General features: G+C 52.1%; 2 protein-coding genes across 3 annotated transcripts in view; one reads left to right on the forward strand and one right to left on the reverse strand.

The window, feature by feature from the left end:
- Positions 1-679: 679 nt before the first annotated feature.
- EIF3K (eukaryotic translation initiation factor 3 subunit K) lies at positions 680-16,115 on the reverse strand. 2 transcript variants are annotated; one of them, XM_003937450.3, is made up of 8 exons: positions 15,882-16,107; positions 14,373-14,471; positions 11,293-11,413; positions 8,969-9,043; positions 4,729-4,795; positions 4,546-4,623; positions 3,008-3,133; positions 680-789 (listed from the first exon to the last, which is right to left on the reverse strand). In XM_003937450.3, the coding sequence occupies exons 1-8, from the start codon at positions 15,938-15,940 to the stop codon at positions 758-760; spliced, it is 657 nt and encodes a 218-aa protein (XP_003937499.1). In that variant the 5' UTR covers positions 15,941-16,107; the 3' UTR covers positions 680-757. The 2 variants fall into 2 exon arrangements, with proteins under 2 accessions (XP_003937499.1, XP_074242497.1); XM_074386396.1 differs by lacking the exon at positions 8,969-9,043 and having other exon boundaries at positions 11,239-11,413; positions 15,882-16,115.
- Positions 16,116-16,721: 606 nt separating this feature from the next.
- The window catches only part of MAP4K1 (mitogen-activated protein kinase kinase kinase kinase 1), a 28,092-nt gene continuing 25,607 nt past the window's right edge, over positions 16,722-19,206 (forward strand). Inside the window, exons 1-4 of the mRNA XM_003937449.3 lie at positions 16,722-17,405; positions 17,577-17,634; positions 17,750-17,840; positions 18,919-18,983. Of these exons, the coding sequence (XP_003937498.1) occupies positions 17,307-17,405; positions 17,577-17,634; positions 17,750-17,840; positions 18,919-18,983 (313 nt within the window). The 5' untranslated portion in view covers positions 16,722-17,306. The remainder of the gene's footprint in view (positions 17,406-17,576; positions 17,635-17,749; positions 17,841-18,918; positions 18,984-19,206) is intronic.

The following is a 19,206-nucleotide window of genomic DNA, read 5'->3' on the forward strand; positions in this document are numbered from 1 at the left end:
TCCCAGCTACTTGGGAGGCTGAGGCAGGAGAATTGCTTGAACTCGAGAGGCAGAGGTTGCAGTGAGCTGAGATCGCGCCACTGTACTTCAGCTCGGGCAACTTAGACTCTGCTTCAAAAAAAAAAAGTTTTTTTTAGAGACAGGGTCTTGCTATGTTGCCCAGGCTGGTTTCAAACTCCAGGACTCAAGCAATCCTCCTGCTTTGGCCTCCCAAAGTGCTCAGATTTACAGGCATGTATTCTGTATTTTTTCTAAGAGCAATGACAGGGCAGGCCCGGCTCTCATACCTTTACTGGTGAGGGCTGGTGGAACCCTCACAGGTTTCAGAAGGGTGCATTATTCTTCCCCTCCTGCAGATGAAGAAGCTGAGAATTAGAGATGCGGAATCCCTTGACCCCACAAAACAAGAGAGCCAGGATCCTGACAGAGGGAACCCTCGCCTTCAGGCCTCCCAGAGGAGCTCAGCCTCCACCAGGGGGCTGCGCTGCCAAATCCCATTCATACTCCTTCCTTGCTGACTCAATGCTGACCTCCCCACCCATGACCTAAAGAGTCAGGGAGGCAGGGTGGGGCAAGGGAGGAAGTGGAAGAGGGGAAAAAGGAGGCGGAAACCCCACCAAGGGGGTGTGGTGGGGTAGGGGCCCAGCCAGACCTGAGGCCTGCTCCTGGGCTCCGTCTGGTGGGCAAGGGGTAGAGGCAGGAAGCCAGGGAGGAGACAGTAGGGCTGAGTCAACACATCTTTATTAAACACCTGAGGTTACTGGGAGGAGGCCATGATGCTGGACACACCTGTAGGGAAGGAGAGACCAGAGTGAAGGTGAGAAGGGCAGGAGACAAACCTCCAGCTACCTGCTACGGCACCCACAATTCTTTAGGGGCAGACCACAAACTCCTTCCAGGCCCCATTTACCATCACAAAGGCAGTTTGGTGCAATATTTTAAAAACATGGACTCTGGAGCAAGGAGGGCTAGGTTCAAATTTCAGCTCTGCCAATTAACAGCTGGATCACTTAGGCAAGTTACTGAACATCTCTGAGCATCACCTTCCTATCTTTAAGGAGCACCTGCCCTATAGGATTGGAGAACTAAATGAGGTGCTTAGAACAAAGTGCTAAGTAAGTGTTGTTTGTAATTACCTCTATGATAATATTTACTATGTACTATTTGCAGGATGGAGTCTCACTCTGTTGCCTAGGCTGGAGTACAGTGGAGCGATGCCAGCTCACTGCAACCTCCACCTTCTGGGTTCAAGTGATTCTCCTGTCTCAGCCTCTGAGTATTTTAAACCTATTCTGCTGGACCCAGGACACAAAGCAATGGAGCCAGGACTGAGTCAGAAAGAACGCTCCCGTCTACATCCCCCAGGAGGAGCCTGGGCTCCACCGCAGGGCTGGGCTCCTACATCCTATTCATACCTTCCTCCTCCTCTTCCTTGCTGACTCAGCACTGCCCTCCCCACGCGTGACCTAAAAGGTCAGAAAGGTGGGCTGGGGTGACAGATACCAAAGGGGAGAAGAAAGGAGGCCCTTTCCTCACTACAGAATCTTTTGCTGGAGTTCTCACTAAGCAGTTACATGGCATTTACAGCTGAGATGCCACAGGCCACAAGCGCAGGTGGCTGCCTGCTCAATGCTGTTCCCCAGTTAAGTATAAAATTAGCTCATTTGTGTTAAGAAGCCATGTTGTACCAAATGCACCTTTTTTTTTTTTTTTTTTTTTTTTTAAAGGGATGGGGTTCCCATATTGGCCAGGCTGTTCTGGAACTGCTGACGTCGTGATCCACCCACTATGGCCTCCCAAAATGCTGGGATTACAGGCGTGAGCCACCATGCCCGGCCCAAATGCACCTTTAAAACACCTGACTAGCCAGGCGCGGTGGCTCAAGCCTGTAATCCCAGCACTTTGGGAGGCCGAGGCGGGTGGATCACGAGGTCAAGAGATTGAGACCATCCTGGTCAACATGGTGAAACCCCGTCTCTACTAAAAATACAAAAAATTAGCTGGGCATGGTGGCGCGTGCCTGTAATCCCAGCTACTCAGGAGGCTGAGGCAGGAGAATTGCCTGAACCCAGGAGGCGGAGGCTGCGGTGAGCCGAGATCACGCCGTTGCACTCCAGCCTGGGTAACAAGAGCAAAACTCCGTCTCAAAAAAAAAAACAAAAAAAAAACAAAACAACAACAACAAAAAAACACCTGACTCACACTCAAGGTGGGGGGGGACCTGGGATGAAGGGAGCAGCCTGCCCGTGACATGCTCCCTGGCTCCAGGACATCTGCTGGGTGCCATGAGGAGCGGCAGTGATGCAGCCCCTATGGTTGGAGTAACCACTGCACTCTCTCCAGTTGAGCAAGCAGCTGAGCCTGTGTTAGTTACATCACAATGAACATTTAAGGAACTGTATGACTGGCTCTTTGCTAAGCGTTATACGTGCATTCACGCTCGTGATTCTACGAGGTAGGTTTAGCAACTTACAAGAAGGGCATCTACCTTATCGTGCTGAAGTGAGGATCAAATGACGTAAGAGACAGGACCTACACCATGTTTATCCTAGTTACTGCTGCAGTTGTCCCCACTTTTTACATGAGAAAACTGAAGCACACAGATGTGAAATCACCCAAAGTCGAGAATCAAGATTCCTACTGTTGACCCGACTCGATGTCTGCATATGAGGCCCGGACACCCCAAGAATTAAAGTGGGCCAACTGGATAGGCCTCAGGGACGAGTAAGGGTGCAGAGACTCCTGTGAAGCCCCGCTGGGCCCCAGGAAGTCTTGCGGAGAGCTATGGGGCAGGACACAGGGCCTAGAAATTCCAGGGAAGGACACCTAGCTCCCCGCCACTCCTCCCTGGGTGTGAGCCCTGAGACACACGGTGAATGGAGTCTGGCAGGCCCAGACTTGCCAGCCTGAACATGCGCAGATCCACCCAGGTCCTCGGGGCCCGTCCTGGCCTCCCTTGAGGACACCCCCTTAGTCCCAAGCCCCAAGGCCGTGGGCTACCACTCACTGTCGAAGTCAATCTTCTCCACGATGTTTTTGGGTTTAATGCTCTCTTCCTGGCTGCAGATGAAGATCTGCCCTGACTCGTCAGCGCTCCAGCCATATTTGCTCATCCACACCTTTAGCTGGCTGTCTGCAGGTGACAGGGGTATCGAGGGGCTTCCGTCAGCCTAATCCCACAGTTCCAGGGGGCTGGGAGGCAACAGGGTCATGGCTCAGGAGGCCAGGGCAGCCACCCCCCCCCCCCCACCGCATATCTCCTGGACACCAGCAGCTGGCCTGGTCTCCTGGCTTCTGCCCCTGCCCTCCCACGGTTCATTCTCTGAATGGCAGCCAGAGGGAGCCTTTGAGTTCCCTCAGCCTCATCATCCTGGGGCTTCTGCCTTAATTTCTTTTTTTGAGACAGAGTGTCGCACTTGTTGCCCAGGCTGGAGTGCAACGGCGTCATCTCAGCTTACTGCAACCTCCGCCTCCTGGGTTCAAGCAATTCCCCCGTCTCAGCCTCCCAAGCAGCTGGGATTACAGGCATTTGCCACCATGCCCAGCTAATTTTGTATTTTCAGTAGAGACGGGTTTTCTCCATGTTGGTCAGACTGGTCTAGAACTCCCAACTTCCGGTGACTCGGCTGCCTTGGCCTCCCAACGTGCTGGGATTTCAGGTGTGAGCCACTGTGCCTGGTCAATTTATTTTATTTTCTATGCCTCTCTTTTTTTCTCCCTGGACAAATCTTGGTACCTAGCAAGAGCAGCATATTTATCTACCTTTTCCCACAACCTATGTGAAACAGTTGCAGATTATGACATGACCTTTACTACTAACAATACACTTTTTTTGCCCTTAGAAGATATGCCAGCCAGGGGCTGGGTGCGGTGGCTCACGCCAGTAATCCCAGCACTTTGGGAGGCTGAGGTGGGAGGATCTCTTGAGCCCAGGAGTTTGAGATCAGCCTGGGAAACAAAGTGAGACCCCCATCTCTATAAGGAAAAGAAAAAAAAAAGACAACTGCCTGTTGTTCAGTTACCTGATACATTTTTCTGTGCAATGATTATCGTTTTGGTACAGGTTCATGTACTGGTCTTTATATGCAATTCTAAGTCATGTTCACATCCTTGAATTTCCTTTCACTTATAAGTACGTAAAACAACCACCTGATATAAAGCACTTAGTAAAATGTATGACATGTCCGATAATAGTCAAGCTTCCGCTTGGCCAGGCGTGGTGGCTCATGCCTGTAATCCCACCACTTCTGGAGGCCAAGGTGAGCGGATCACTTGAGTTCAGGAGTTCAAGACCAGCCTGACCAATGCGGTGAGACCCTTGCTGGTACACAGGAGGCACTCTATTAATGCAGAATAAATGAGCAAATGGCATAGGATCTCCCTCAAGGCAGGGTCTGTCTTATACCAAGTTCTTATTTCCTCCCTGGACTGGGCCTTCCATACTGACCTGATGAGACCCGGACAGGCCCGTTGGAAGTGACTGAGGTCCACTGCCCTAGCCACCCGCAACCTCCCAGATGTGCACAAGGACCCAGAGGGCATTACCCGATAGATCCCCGAGCATCTCGGCTAGCAGCCAACGGTCGATGTGCTGGTAAGTGATACCCACGACATGGCAGATGACTGTGGAGGTCAGAGACAAAAATGGTGAGGAGCTGTCTCCCTGGACCTGGCTGCCACTCCCTCACCCCTTCGCCTTGCAGAGCCCAGGCTCAGAGAGGGACTCACACTTTCGAACAGAGTCTTCGAAGCCAGTTATACCTTCCAAGAGGTCCATGTTTTCATCCAGGGCTTGCTGTAACGGGAATTGATGTTCATAATGTTTATCCTTTTAAATTACTTGCTTTTATTTTTACTTATATATAAAGATGGGGTCTCACTACGATGCCCAGGCTGGTCTTGAATTTCTGGACTCAGGTGATCTTCCTGCCTCAGCCTCCCAAAGTGCTGGGATTTTTTGCTGCTGTGTGACAGAGACGAGGACTCACTGTATTGCCCAAGCTGGTCTCAAACTCCTGGGCTCAAGTGATCTGCCCACGTTGGCCTCCCAAAGTTTTGGGATTACAGGCATGAGCCACCACTCCCAGCCTACAATGGTAATCTTATATATCAACAATGTTCACATCCGTAATGTTAACAAGAATAGCAGCTATCAGGCCAGGCATGGTGACTCATGCCTGTAATCCCAGCACTTTGGGAGGCTGAGGTGGGTGGATCACTTGAGGTACGGAGTTCGAGACCATCTTGGCCAACATGGTGAAACCCCATCTCTACTAAAAACACAGGAATTAGCCAAGCATGGTGGTGGGTGCCTGTAATCTGTAATCCCAGCTACTTGGGAAGATGAGGCAGGAGCACTGCTTGAACCTGGGAGGCAGAGGCTGCATTAAGCCAGGATCATATTATTGCACTCTAGCCTGGGTGGCAGAGCCATACTCAGTCTCAAAAGAGAGAGAAAAAAAAAGCAGCTACCATTTGAGCATTGACCCCACATGGTAGCCATTCATCTGAGCACAACTCTGTGATGTAAGTTACATCCATTTTAGAGATGAGGAAACCAGGGCATTTAGGTAATTTGCCCAAATTCTGGAGGTGAGGCTTGAACCTGGCAGGCAGAAACCACATCCCTGAGAAGGGAGACAGACACATACTGGCTCAGTGTATTCAGACACCTCCCCTTGCTTCTGTCTCACTCAGAGAAAAGGCTAATCTTCTTACCATAGCCCATGAGGCCACACAGAATCTGTCTGTCACCTCTGTGCCCTCACCTCCACCCACCCACTCCTCACTCACCCTGCTCCAGCCACAGGGGCCTCCCCACTGCTCCCCAAACCTGCCAGGCACCCACCCACATCAGGTCCTTTGCACTGGCTGTTCCTGTGTGTGGAATTCTCCTCCTCCATGGCTACCACCCTCCTCCTTCAGGTTTCTGCTCAAATATCAGCTCCATGGCACAGGTTCCCTCTAACAGAAGGGAGGGAAATGAGGAACCCACAGGGATGCCAAGAAGGTACAGCCAGTGAGGTGGGCAAAATCCAGATCTGCGGCTGGGGGTGGTGGCTCAACCTGTAATCCTAGCACTTTGGGAGGCTGAAGCAGGAGGATCACTTGAGGCCAGAAGTTCGAGACCAGCCTGATCAATGTGGCGAGATCCCCACCTCCACTAAAACTACAAGTATTAGTCAGGCGTGGTGGTGTGCACCTGCAATCCCATCTACTGAGGAGGCTGAAGTGGGAGGATCACTTGATCACTTTGGCCTTGGAGGTTGAAGCTGCAGTGAGCTGTGTTTGTGTCACTGCACTGTGGCCTGGGCGACAGAGTGAGACCCTGTCTCCAAAAAAAAAAAAAAAAAAAAAGGTATGCAGTCAGCTGCACATAAAATGTCAGAGTGTGGAATGGGAACAGGTGCGATTTCTGAGGTGGCTGCTTCTATTTTCTCCCAAGACAAAAGACCAGATCATAAGTTGAGGTGAGAAGAAAGGGAGGTGAGAAGAAAGCATGAGGAAATGTCCAGAGTTGGGGAAGGAAGAGCTCAGCCGCAGCTGGGGATGGGGGAGACACATGCGATGTAAGAGAAGGAAGAAGAATGGAGGAACCCGCAAAGAAAGAGGGCTGGAGCTACAGGTCAGGCCCAAGAATGGGGGGATGGAGATGCCACGGTGGTGAGTTGAGAAGCTAGAACGAAGTGGGCAGAGTGAATATGCTGGAGACTCACAGGGAGAGGAGGGGAGCCATTACTGGTGAGGGCAATGGCTCCCAACATTGGCCAGATGTCCACATCACCCAGGATAACTTTTTTAAATCCCAAGGCCTAGGCTACACTGAACCAGTTACATCAGACTCTGTGAGGGCAGGGCCCAAGTATCAGTATCAATTTTTAAAAATGCATCAGAAGGCCAGGAGTGATGACTCATGCATGTATCCCAGAACTTTGGGAGGTCAAGGTCGGCAGATCACTTGAAGTTAGGAGTTCAAGACCAGCCTGGTCAACGTGGTGAAATCCCACCTCTACTAAAAGGACAAAAATGAGCCGAGCGTGGTGGCGCGTGCCTGTAGTCCCAGCTACTCGGGAGGCTGAGACAGGAAAATCGCTTGAACCCGGGAGGCGGAGGTTGCAGTGAGTTGAGATTGCGCCACTGCACTCCAACCTGGACAACAGAGTGAGAATTTGTCTCAAAAAATAAAATAAAATAAATAAACAAAAAGGAAAAGAAAATACGCTGGGCACAGTGGCTCATGCCTGTAACTCCAACACTTTGGGAGGCCAAGGTAGGTAGATCACGAGGTCAGGAGTTCAAGACCAACCCCGTCTCTACTAAAAATACAAATACAAATAATAATAATAATAATAATAATAATTAGCCAGGCATGGTGATGGGCACCTGTAATCCCAGCTACTGGGGAGGCTGAGGCAGAGAATTGCTTGAACCCTGGAAGCTGAGGTGGCAGTGGGCTGAGATCGCGCCACTGCATTCCAGCCTGGGCGACAGAGTAACACTTCATCTCAAAAAAAAAAAAAAAAAAAAGGAAAAGAAAAAAGAAAAAAAAAAATACCTCAGAGGCCCAATGTGCAGAGAACTGGCCCAGGGTCTGACTGAAACAGAAGGGCTGAGGTCAGATGTAGCACAAGATAGCTGGCCAAGAGATCAAGGAACCCAGAGGTTTGGGTGGTCAAAGGATCCTCTGTGTGACTTTCTAATCATCTAGGAATTAGGGTGGGAGTGGTACAGAGCATCAGTGAGAGGGAGCTGAATTCATCAAGAAACAAAAACCAGTCATCCAAGGGTCTGATACCAACAAAGTGGGGCAGGAAGTGATGACATGTGCACTTTAAGATGGGGTTTCTGGCCGGACACGGTGGCTCATGCCTGTAATCGCAGCAGTTTCAAAGGCCAAGGGGGGTAGATCACCTGAGGTCAGGAGTTCCAGACCAGCCTGGCCAACATAGTGAAACCCCGTCCCTACTAAAAAAAAATTCAGGCCAGCACAGTGGCTCTCAGCTGTAATCCCAGCACTTTGGAAGGCTGAGGCAGGTAGATTACCTGAGGTCAGGAGTTGAAGACCAGCCTGGCCAACATGGTGAAATCCCGTCTCTACTAAAAATACAAAAATTAGCTGGGCATAACGGCCCGCCCCTGTAATCCTAGCCACTTGGGAGGCTGAGGCAGGAGAACTGCTTGAACCTGAGAGATGGTGGTTGCAGTGAGCCAAGATCGCGCCACTGAACTCCAGCCTGGGCAACAGAGTGAGACTCTGTCTCAAAACAACCAAAGAACAAAGAAAAAACAACAAAAAGGACTGGGGGTTTCAAAAGGGACAGGAGCATGAGGTGATCTAGCCTCCTACTCAGGAGTCTGCAGAAGTCGGGGGCCAGGTTCCAGTTACAACAAGAAAGGCAGAGCACGTCAGACAGGCAGAAGAGACAGAGAATTTCTTTCTTTCTTGAGATAGGGTCTCGCTCTGTTGCCCAGGCTGGAGTGCAGTGGTGCGATCACGGCTCGCTCCCAGGCTCAAGTGATCCTCCCACCTTAGCCTCCTGGGAAGCTGGGAATATAGGCACATATCACCACACTCAATTAACTTTCAATTTTGTAGAGATGAGGTCTCACTATGTTGCTCAGGCTGGTCTGGAACTCCTGGCCTCAAGTGATCCTCCCGCCTCGGCCTCCACAAGAACAGGCAAGATGCTACACCCAGCCACTGGGGAACTTCTGATCAACGGCGGGTACTAGAGGGCCCAATGGAAAGACAGGAGAGAGGGGAAAGGGCCGGCTGCAGCCTGTGGGCACAGCGATGACCTGTGAGTACCCACTGTGCGAGAGGATGGTGATTCCAGAAAATCACAAGTGCAGAGCACCAGGCCCACCATCAAACAGGAAGCCAGTCAACGCGCACAGTCGTTCCTTTTAGCCTTCAGCTCTACACGGCCCTGCCATCTCCCCTGCCCCCGGACCCCAGGGAAGTTACCCAGAAGGTCTGGAAGTGGCAGGTCTCCAGCAGGTCCCCGAGGTACAAAATCTGCCGGATTGGCCGTTCTTCTTGCTGGGAGGAGGAAGCATTAAGGAAAACTGGCCTCGGAGCCCAAGGCTGGGCCCCAGATCACCACTCCCCAGCGATCTTCTTCTGGCTGCTTTCTTCCAAAGGTTCAGCCGAAAAAAAGAGCTGGGAAAGGAAGCCAGCAGATTTCTCCTGAGGTATGTGAGGGAGAAAGGGTTTGGCAGCAGGAGTGCTTGTAATGACAAAAGATGAGAAATGATGTCCCTGGCCTGGTGGCTCATGCCTGTAATCCCAGCACTTTGGGAGGCTGAGGTGGGTGAATCACTTGAGGTCAGGAGTTCAAGACCAGCCTGGCCAACACGGTGAAACCCTGTCCCTACTAAAAATACAAACATCTGCTGGGTGTGGTGGTGCGTGCCTGTAATCCCAGCTACTCAGGAGGCTGAGGCAGGAGACTGACTTGGAGGCAGAGGTTGCAGTGAGCCAAGAACGTACCACTGGCCGGGCGCGGTGGCACAAGCCTGTAATCCCAGCACTTTGGGAGGCCGAGGCGGGTGGATCACGAGGTCGAGAGATTGAGACCATCCTGGTCAACATAGTGAAACCCCGTCTCTACTAAAAATACAAAAAACTAGCTGGGCGTGGTGGCACGTGCCTGTAATCCCAGCTACTCAGGAGGCTGAGGCAGGAGAATTGCCTGAGCCCAGGAGGCGGAGGTTGCGGTGAGCCAAGATCACGCCATTGCACTCCAGCCTGGGTAACAAGAGCAAAACTCTGTCTCAAAAAAAAAAAAAAAAAAAAAGAACGTACCACTGACTCCAGACTGGGCTACAGAACGAGATTCCATCTCAAAAAAAAAAAATTAAATAATTTTAAAAAGCCAGGTACAGTGGCTCATGCCAGTAATCCAGCACTTTGGGAGGCTGACGCAGGCAGGTCACGAGGTCAAGACATCAAGACCAGCCTGGCCAACATGGCGAAACCGTCTCTACTAAGAATATGAAAATTAGCTGGGCATGGTGGCACGCTCCTGTGGTCCCAGCTGCTCAGGAGGCTGAGGCAGGAGAATAGCTTGAACCCAGGAGGTGGAGGTTGCAGTGAGCCGAGACTGTGCCACTTTGGGAGGCTGAGGTGGGTGGATCACCTGAGGTCAGGAGTTCAAGACCGGCCTGGCCAACATGGGAAAACCCTGTCTCTACTAAAACTACAAACATTAGCTGGGTGTGGTGGCGCACACCTGTGGTCCCAGCTGCTCAGGAGGCTGAGGCAGGGGAATAGCTTGAACCTGGCAGGTGGAGGTTGCAGTGAGCCAAGATTGCACCACTGTACTCCAGCCTGGGAAACAAGAGCGAGACTCCATCTCAAAAACAAAACAAAACAAACCCTGCATCATTCCTGTGTCAAGCTTCCTCTATTTCTGCAAGACAGCGCCAAGCTCTGCTTCCTTTAGCCCATGAGTGTCCTCTCTGCTTGGACCACCTTCGTCTATCCTTCACCTAACTCCTTATGTTTTAGATGTTCCCTCCTCCAGGAGGCCCTGATTCATTGTTTCTAGTTAAAAACACAGAAGAGTGAACAATGGCAAGGAAGGTCTTCCCTCCCGTCTCACAGCCATCCTTCCTAGGAGGTAACAGTCCCATTCTTCAGTACCTTTCCAGGTACTTCTCTATAGAAATGTAAATCCAGATGGTTGTGTGCATGTCCACATATTCCCCAGCCCAAATGGTCAAATGCCTGCTCTAGCTCTTCTTTTTTTTTTTTTTCCCGGAGGTGGAGCCTTGCTCTGTTGCCCAGGCTGGAGTGCAGCTGCGCAGTCTCGACTCACTGTAACTTCTACCTCCCAGGTTCAAGCGATCCTCCTGCCTCAGCCTCCCAAGTACCTGGGACTATAGGCATGTGCCACTGTGCCCAGCTAAGTTTTTGTATGCTTAGTAGAGATGGGGTTTCACCATGTTGGCCAGGCTGGTCTCAAACTCCTGACCTAAGTGATGCACGCACCTCAACCTCTCAAAGTACTGGGATTAGAGGCGTGAGTCCCTGCGCCCGGCCGCTCTAGCTCTTCTAACCCAACCCTGATCACTCCAGGCTATCACTGTCTGTCTCTTCACTGGGCTGTGACAACTTTGTGAGAGCAGGGCTCAGGTCTGTCTCAGTCACCACAGTGTCCCAGCCCCGTCCAGCAGAGCAGGCATGTGGTGTCTGTGGATGCACCCACAGACCATCTCCCGGAATTCACGTACCTTGATTCTGGCCCCTCCGTTCACCCCCACCCCCGCCCAGGGCAGGAAGGATACATGTGCCTGGTCAATCATGCACTTGCACAGGGTGAAGTCGGTGTGTGGCAGATTGGTGAGGGCCTTCAGCAGGATCTGGGCGGTGACTGTGGTCTGAAAGAAGGCTGGGTTGAACTGGTACCTAAGAAAGAGAACAAGAGATGTGGCCACAGTGGAACCTCTAAGTCCCCAACCCTCACCAGGTGCCAGGCAGGCTGCCCACTGCTTTAGCAGAGTTTGAGAATTGGACATGCCTGGGTTCCAATCCCAATCCCAATGCTTCCTGGCTGTGTAATTTTCACCTCCCTGAGCCCACTTTTCTCCTCCGTGAACAGGGACAGTTAATGCCCACAGCCACCCAATGGGGTAGACACTAAGTGATTCACTCACTAATGAGAAACAGCAGCAGCGGTCTGGGGTAGTGGTTACGGAACCAGAGCCAGACTGCCTGGGTTTAAACTTCCTGCTGCGTGACCTTAAACTACTTACTTATGACGTGAGGAGCAGAGAAGAGAGAGATTAAGAGGCACTGAAAGGCTGAGGACTAGAGAAAGAAAACTGAGGCGCTACGCTTTCCTCCCTTGCGAAACAGGACAACAGACCTGGGGATGGGAGTGTGTCTGTCTGTGTCTGTCTCTCTCTCTCTCTCTCACCTGTAATCCCAGCACTTTGGAAGGCTGAGGTGGGCAGATCAGGAGGTCAGGAGTTCAGGACCAGCCTGCTGACCAACTTGGTGAAACCCCATCTCGACTAAAAATACAAAAATTAGCTGAGTGTGGTGGCGCACATCTGTAATCCCAGCTACTTGGGAGGCTGAGGCAGGAGACTCGCTGGACCTCGGGAGATTACAGTGAGCTGAGATCATGCCACTGCACTCCAGTCTGACAACAGAGCAAGACTCCGTCCAAAAAAAAAAAAAAAACACAAAAACACTGGCCAGGCGCCGTGGCTCAAGCCTGTAATCCCAGCACTTTGGGAGGCCGAGGCGGGTGGATCACGAGGTCAAGAGATCGAGACCATCCTGGCCAACATGGTGAGACCCCGTCTCTGCTAAAAATACAAAAAATTAGCTGGGCATTGTGGCGCATGCCTGTAATCCCAGCTACTCGGGAGGCTGAGGCAGGAGAATTGCCTGAACCCAGGAGGCGGAGGTTGCGGTGAGCCGAGATCGTGCCATTGCACTCCAGCCTGGGTAACAAGAGCAAAACTCCGTCTCAAAAAAAAAAAAGAAAACAAACAAACAAACAAAAAAAAACACCACCACCACTGCATGGATCTCACAAACCCTGTGCTGAGTGGCAAATGTCAGACACGAACGAGTTTGTGCTGTATGCATTCCATCTGTATCATGTTCAAAGCAGGCAAACCTGAGCTAAGCTGACCCAGATGTTTGCATGGTAAACCATCACATAAAGCCAGGCCATGAGAGCATGCAGGGCCCCGGGAGTTGGTTAGCACAGAGCATATGGGGTAAAGAGCCTGTGGTGCTAGCAATGATTATGTAAGGTTTCATTTATTAATTTGTTAAACTACATGTTTGCTTAATGTATTATTAGCCTGTACATGTGTTCTGTTTTATTTATTTATTTATTTATTTATTTATTTATTTTTTGAGACGGAGTTTCGCTCTTGTTAGCCACGCTGGAGTGCAATGGCGCGATCTCGGCTCACCGCAACCTCCGCCTCCTGGGTTCAGGCAATTCTCCTGCCTGAGCCTCCTGAGTAGCTGGGATTACAGGCACACGCCACCATGCCCAGCTAATTTTTAGTATTTTTAGTAGAGACGGGGTTTCACCATGTTGACCAGGATGGTCTCGATCTCTTGACCTCGTGATCCACCCGCCTCAGCCTCCCAAAGTGCTGGGATTACAGGTTTGAGCCACCGCGCCCGGCCTGTTTTATTTATTTTTGAGATGGCGTCTCACTCTGTCAACCAGGCTGGAATACAGTAGCTCGATCTCAGCTCACTGCAACCTCTGCCTCCCGAGCTCAAGCAATTCTCCTGCCTCAGCCTCTCAAGTAACTGGGACTACAGCCATGCACCATTAGGCTCAGCTAATTTTTTTGTAGAGACAGGGTTTCACCATGTCACCTGGGCTGCTAATTCTTAATTTTTTTTTCCTTTTTGAGAAAAAGAAGGGCCTCACTCTGTCTCCCAGGCTGGAGTGCAGTGGTGCATCACGGCTCACTGCACCTGGATCTCCCAGGCTTAAGTGATCCTCCCACCTCAGCCTCTCAAGTAGCTGGAACTACAACCACATGCCACCACATTAATTTAAAAATTTTTTTTTGTATACAGTCTGTGTCTTGCTATGTTGCCATGGTTGGTCTTAAACTCTTTGGCTCAAGTGATTCTCCAGTCTCAGGCTGGAGTGTAATGGCGCGATCTTGGCTTACCGCAACTTCTGCCTCCTGGGTTCAGGCAATTCTCCTGCCTCAGCCTCCTGAGTAGCTGGGATTACAGGCACACACCACCATGCCCAGCTAATTTTTTGTATTTTTAGTAGAGATGGGGTTTCACTATGTTGACCAGGATGGTCTCGATCTCTTGACCTCATGATCCACCCGCCTTGGCCTCCCAAACTGCTGGGATTACAGGCTTGAGCCACCGCGCCCGGCCCCTTTAATTGATTTTTTAAAAATACCATCCCTCCAGACCAGTGGCTCATGCCTGTAACCCTAGAACTTTGAGAGGACAAGGCGGGCAGATCACCTGAGGTCAGGAGTTCGAGACCAGCCTGACCAACATGGAGAAACCCTGTGTCTACTAAAAATACAAAATTAGCTGCGCATGGTGGTGCATGCCTGTAACCCCAGCTACTCGGGAGCCTGAGGCAGGAGAACTGCTTAAATCCAGGAAGTGGAGGTTGCTATAAGCCGAGATCATGCCAACCTGGGCAACAAATGTGAAACTCCATCTTAAAAAAAAAAACAAACCCAAAACCATCCCTCTTCCTTTCCCAACTTCCTTGGCTTCCTAGTCTTGCACGCCAAGAGATACTGCATTGTGCAGGATACCACCAGCCACCCCCTTGCCCTGTACGGGGAGTGGCACCCTGCTAGCTGCTGGCATGGGACTGAAGACAGAGCCAGACACTTACAGTTTCAGGACAGCCAGGTTGGCTTCCAGATCATAGGCATTTTCCTTGGCCTGTGTTTCCACATAGCGCTCCAGGGTGGCCAGGTTCTCAGGATTGTACCTAAAGCAGAATCAAGAAGAGTGAACAAAGAGGAGACAGAAGCTGAGGCCAGCCACTTTATTGAGCAAGGGGCCACTGGAATGTGTTCCTCCTTCCCTTCCCCTCTAAACCTGGCATGGGCCACTTGCTTCATCCAGGTAGTGAGTTATGTCCAGTATAATTGCTAATAAAACTTATCCTGGACCTCTCGCTTAAGTTCTAAACTCCACTGGAGCCCTGGGTCTTGCCTAGGATGCCCCCCCCAACCTCTGAGCTAGACAGTCACTGCAGCCTGTACACCTGGCCTCCTGAACATCTTTGCTACTCACCCCTTCCTCCCCTGCTCAGGTCTCCACCCTGATCCTGCCCCATTCTCTCCTGCCTACTTCGCTGCCTATTTCCCCCATTTTTGCCTGAACACTCTGGCCTTTGCTTCCCTCATTTCATTTGTAACCTCTCCGGGCTATCACCGTCTGTTGTCAGGTTCGTCTCCCTTATGGAATGGGAACTCAGACAGAGAAAGCATGATCTGCTGCTGTCTGATTCGCCTGTTGTTCCCAGCATTGCCTAGCACTCACAGTTTATTTCAGTAAACGCATGGCGAATGAATGACGCGTGGTGAATGAAATGACGTGAGGAGCCGAGAAAGGGAGACATTAAGAGGCACTCAAAGGAGGCCGAGCAGAGAAGGAAACCTTAAGGTAATTTAAGGCAATTCAAGACACTAGGCGGGGGAGGTGGCTTACATCTGTAATCCCAGCACTTTGGGAGGCCGAGGCAGGCAGATCATGAGGTCAGCAGCTCGAGACCAGCCTGACCAACATAGTGAAACCCCGTCTCTACTAAATATACAAAAATTAGCCCGGCGTGGTGGAGCGCGCCTGTAATCCCAGCTACTCGGGAGGCTGAGGCAGAATAGCTTGAACCCGGGAGGCGGAGGTTGCAGAGAGATTGTGTCACTGCACTCCAGCCTGGGCAACAGAGCGAGACGCCGTTTCAAAAAAAAAAAAAAAAAAAAAAAAGAAAGAAAGAAAAGAAAAGAAAAAAAGAGACTGAGTTGTAGGCAATATTCTCTCGCTTTAAGGCCTTTGCAGTGCTGTACCTCCCTCCCTCCATGCCTTCTTCTCTCTCTCTTTCCCTTTCTCTCTCTTTCTTTCAGGGACGGGGGTTTCGCTAGCTATGTTGCCCAGGCTGGTCTCGAACTCCCGGGCTCAAGCGACCCGCCCTCCTTGGCCTCCCAAAGTGCTGAAGTCACAGGCGTGAACCACTGCGCCCAGCTCAGTGCCGTTTCTTTAGCATCCCCTCCTCCATGAGGACAGAGAAACCCCACCCCGCGGCAAGCCCAGGTCCCTGACCACCCCCTTGCTGTCTCCAGAAAACCCTCTCCTCCGCCCCGCATGGCCACCCCGCTCCCTCCAGCCGAGCTCAGACCTGTCGATACCCTTGAGCAACTTGCCCACGTTGGCTCTCATCTGCTCAAACATCGCCATGACTACTGTCGCCTTCCACAACCGGGCTGGAGGCTAACACCTGCTTGCCACGGCGTCCTCCAGAACGGGAAAAGGAAGAGGCGCTGGAAACGGAAACGACGTCATTGTTGCCGTTCCAGCTCCTTGGAGGCAGTGAAAGGAAAGACTCTCGCAGCAGCCGCCACACTTTCCGGCAGCATGAGACTTCGTCGCAGGCGCAATTGGCGCGTGCGCATTCGCTCCATTCGAGCCGGACGGACAGCGTGAGAAAAAGCCTACTGTATTCTAGCGCGCAGGCGCCTCTCGTGGCGCGGGGGCGGGGCTAAGCTTTTCCCGGGTCTCAGTCCCACTTCCAGTGCCGGGGGCGCGGGAGCGTGCGCGCGCAAAGTCTCCGGGAAGCTGCCGGAGCTCTGGCGGCGTGGGCGCGCGTTGTATTGCGTGCGGCCATAAAGCCACCGAGCCCTGCGGGAATGCACGCCGCAGCCCTCCGTTTAGGTCATGGCCAAGTTACGAGGGAGATGCCCTCTGAGGTCCCTCTTGCCTCAGGCCTGGGCCCCCGGTGCCGGATCCTGAGCTCTCCAGTTTCAAGTCCCGGCCCTTGGTCCCCAGCTCGAGGAGGAGGGTCCCACAAAGCTGTTGTTCTCTGCTGGGCAGGGGCTGGGTTGAGGGCTCCTGGACTTCCCCGGATCGCGCCCGGTCTCCATTAGGTTCCGGTCTTGGAGCTGATGGCGAGCGTCCCATCTGTACAGCCATGAATTATATATATATTATGTTCAGGTTTTGTACACTGCAGGCGTACAAAATGCAGTTACGTGCCATGTATGTGGAAGTATATGCCCTGGGCACATCCACGTGTGTACTGTGCACACCGATACCCAGGCATAGGCACGTCTACACGCCTGCGCACTGCAGAGGAGGTAACCTAAGTGCACGTATGTGCCAGGTGAACAGGCATGAACACTGCATAGCCATCCCTATGCAGACTTGCCGCCTTCAGGTTGTGGCCAAACCTTCAAGCACCCCGCAGAGGTTTAGCCATTCTAGGAGACGGGGGCGGGGGTTCCAAGGCACCCCTCACCCCAAGTTACGATTAAGATCATTTGCATCACATTTACATCCAGCCCCAGGCCTTGGGGGTTAAGGATGGTCCCTTGGGTCCCAAGATGAGCTGCCCCTCAGAGGCTCTCAGAGCCCAGGGGACGGGGGTGGAGCCCGCTGCACAGCCCTGCAGTGCAGCTGGGGCAGGAAGCGAGAGTGAGGTGGGGGGAGGCCACAGCCCGCGGAGGCAAGGCGGGTGCAGGGCTTCTGGGGACGGAGGGAGGTGCCAGAACTTGAGCCCTGAGGCCCTGCTGGCCCCTGGGCGCAGGCCCAGCTCCGGCCCCCAGGGATGGACCTCGTGGACCCTGACATTTTCAATAGAGACCCCCGGGACCACTACGACCTGCTGCAGCGACTGGGTGGCGGCACATATGGGGAAGTCTTTAAGGTGAGGAAGCCCCTCCATCCCCAATACCCTTAAACCAGTGACTTTAAGGCGAGGCCTCGGTAGGGAGGAGGCTGCAAGAGGGGGGTCCCAGTCCTTGGCCTTGACTCAGGGATGCTGAGGAGAGATTCCAGCAAATGGAGCCTGCCTGACTGCCAACTTCCCCTTTGCAAGGCTCGAGACAAGGTGTCGGGGGACCTGGTGGCACTGAAGATGGTGAAGATGGAGCCTGGTGAGGAGGGAACCCGGAGCTCCTTCCCCATGTCCCCAGCTTGGCCTCCTGGGAGACTGGGATCACCTCCCGTAGCTCTCTCTGTGCAAGCTGCCTTTTCTCTCCCGCCCTCCAGACGACGATGTCTCCACCCTTCAGAAGGAAATCCTCATGTTGAAAACTTGCCGGCACGCCAACATCGTGGCCTACCATGGGAGTTATCTCTGGTGATGAACCTCAGACCCACCCTGGTGCCCAGCCCAGCCCCTAACTCAGGGCCCCTGTTTCTTGATGGGGGCACCCTCAGTTCTTTCTTGTTGTTTTTTTTTGAGACGAAGTCTTGCTCTGTTGCCCAGCCTGGAACGCAGTGACGCCATCTCGGCTCACCGCAACCTCCACCTCCCGGGTTCAAGCAGTTCTCTGCCTCAGCCTCCTGAGTAGCTGGGATTACAGTCACCTGCCACCACAGCCAGCTAATTTGTGTATTTTTAGTAGAGCAGGGTTTCACCATGTTGGCCAGCCTGGTCTTGAACTCTTGTCCTCCTAATCCACCTGCCTCGGCCACCCAAAGTGCTGGGATTACAGGCATTAGCCACCGCGCCCGGCCTCGACACCCTCAGTTCTAACCTTGAACCTCCATTTCTCACCATAACCCAACCTCCCATCCTGGACCCCTATTTTTAACTGGTCTAACCCTACCCTGATCCCCATTCCTAAGTCCCAGTTTTCTGACCAGAGCAGCCTCTAATCTAATCTCCAATCCCGAATTCCCATTTCTGACCAAGAGTACACCAAACTGATCTCTTCATAACTGAATCTGAAATCAACCTCCTTGAAACCAATCTCTCATAATTCTGCCTTCTGGTTCCCCCAGTTTCATGCTCTGCTCCTTTAATCTAAAGTCCTAAATTCCCTGGTCCCCAAATTAATAGTCTGGATGCCCCAATAATGACCTCTGTTCCCCAGAACAGGTGCCCTGGGTCCCTCTATCCCCTCTAAACCTCCACAACCCATGAGATCTCTGCCTTGTCTCCTGGGTTGGCATGGGACGGCAGAGGGGTCCCACCCAAAGACCTAGGTTCGAGTTGAGTTGCCCTACGCACATTTCCTCTCTGAGCCTTAACTTCCTCGTCTGTAAAATGGGAATGAAACAACCTCACTCTGGTAGATAGGAGAAATGGAGTGATGAGAGCTGTTACGTTAAAGTTCTTACTGAACTAGAACAAGACAGAAGCAAGCCAGGGGCTTTCCTGGAAATAAGAATGTATTACTGCTATTACTATTCTTATTCTTGAACCACTGCAGGTTGCAGAAACTCTGGATCTGCATGGAATTCTGCGGGGCTGGTTCTCTCCAGGACATCTACCAAGGTTAGAGAAAGGACAAGGGGACCCAGGCACCCCTCCCACCCCCATGCCCCCACCCCCAAATTCACCTCTTCTGTTTCTGTGTGTGTGTCTCATGGGAACTGTCTTTCTGGGCCATGTTTCAAATTCCTGGGCTCAACTGATCCTCTTGCTTTGAGATCCCAAAGTGTTGAGATTACAGGCTTGAGCCACTGTGCCTGGTTTTTGTTTTTGTTTTTTGTTTTTA

The sequence above is a fragment of the Saimiri boliviensis genome, chromosome 14, assembly GCF_048565385.1.
Source record: "Saimiri boliviensis isolate mSaiBol1 chromosome 14, mSaiBol1.pri, whole genome shotgun sequence".
Taxonomy (NCBI): Eukaryota; Metazoa; Chordata; class Mammalia; order Primates; family Cebidae; genus Saimiri; species Saimiri boliviensis.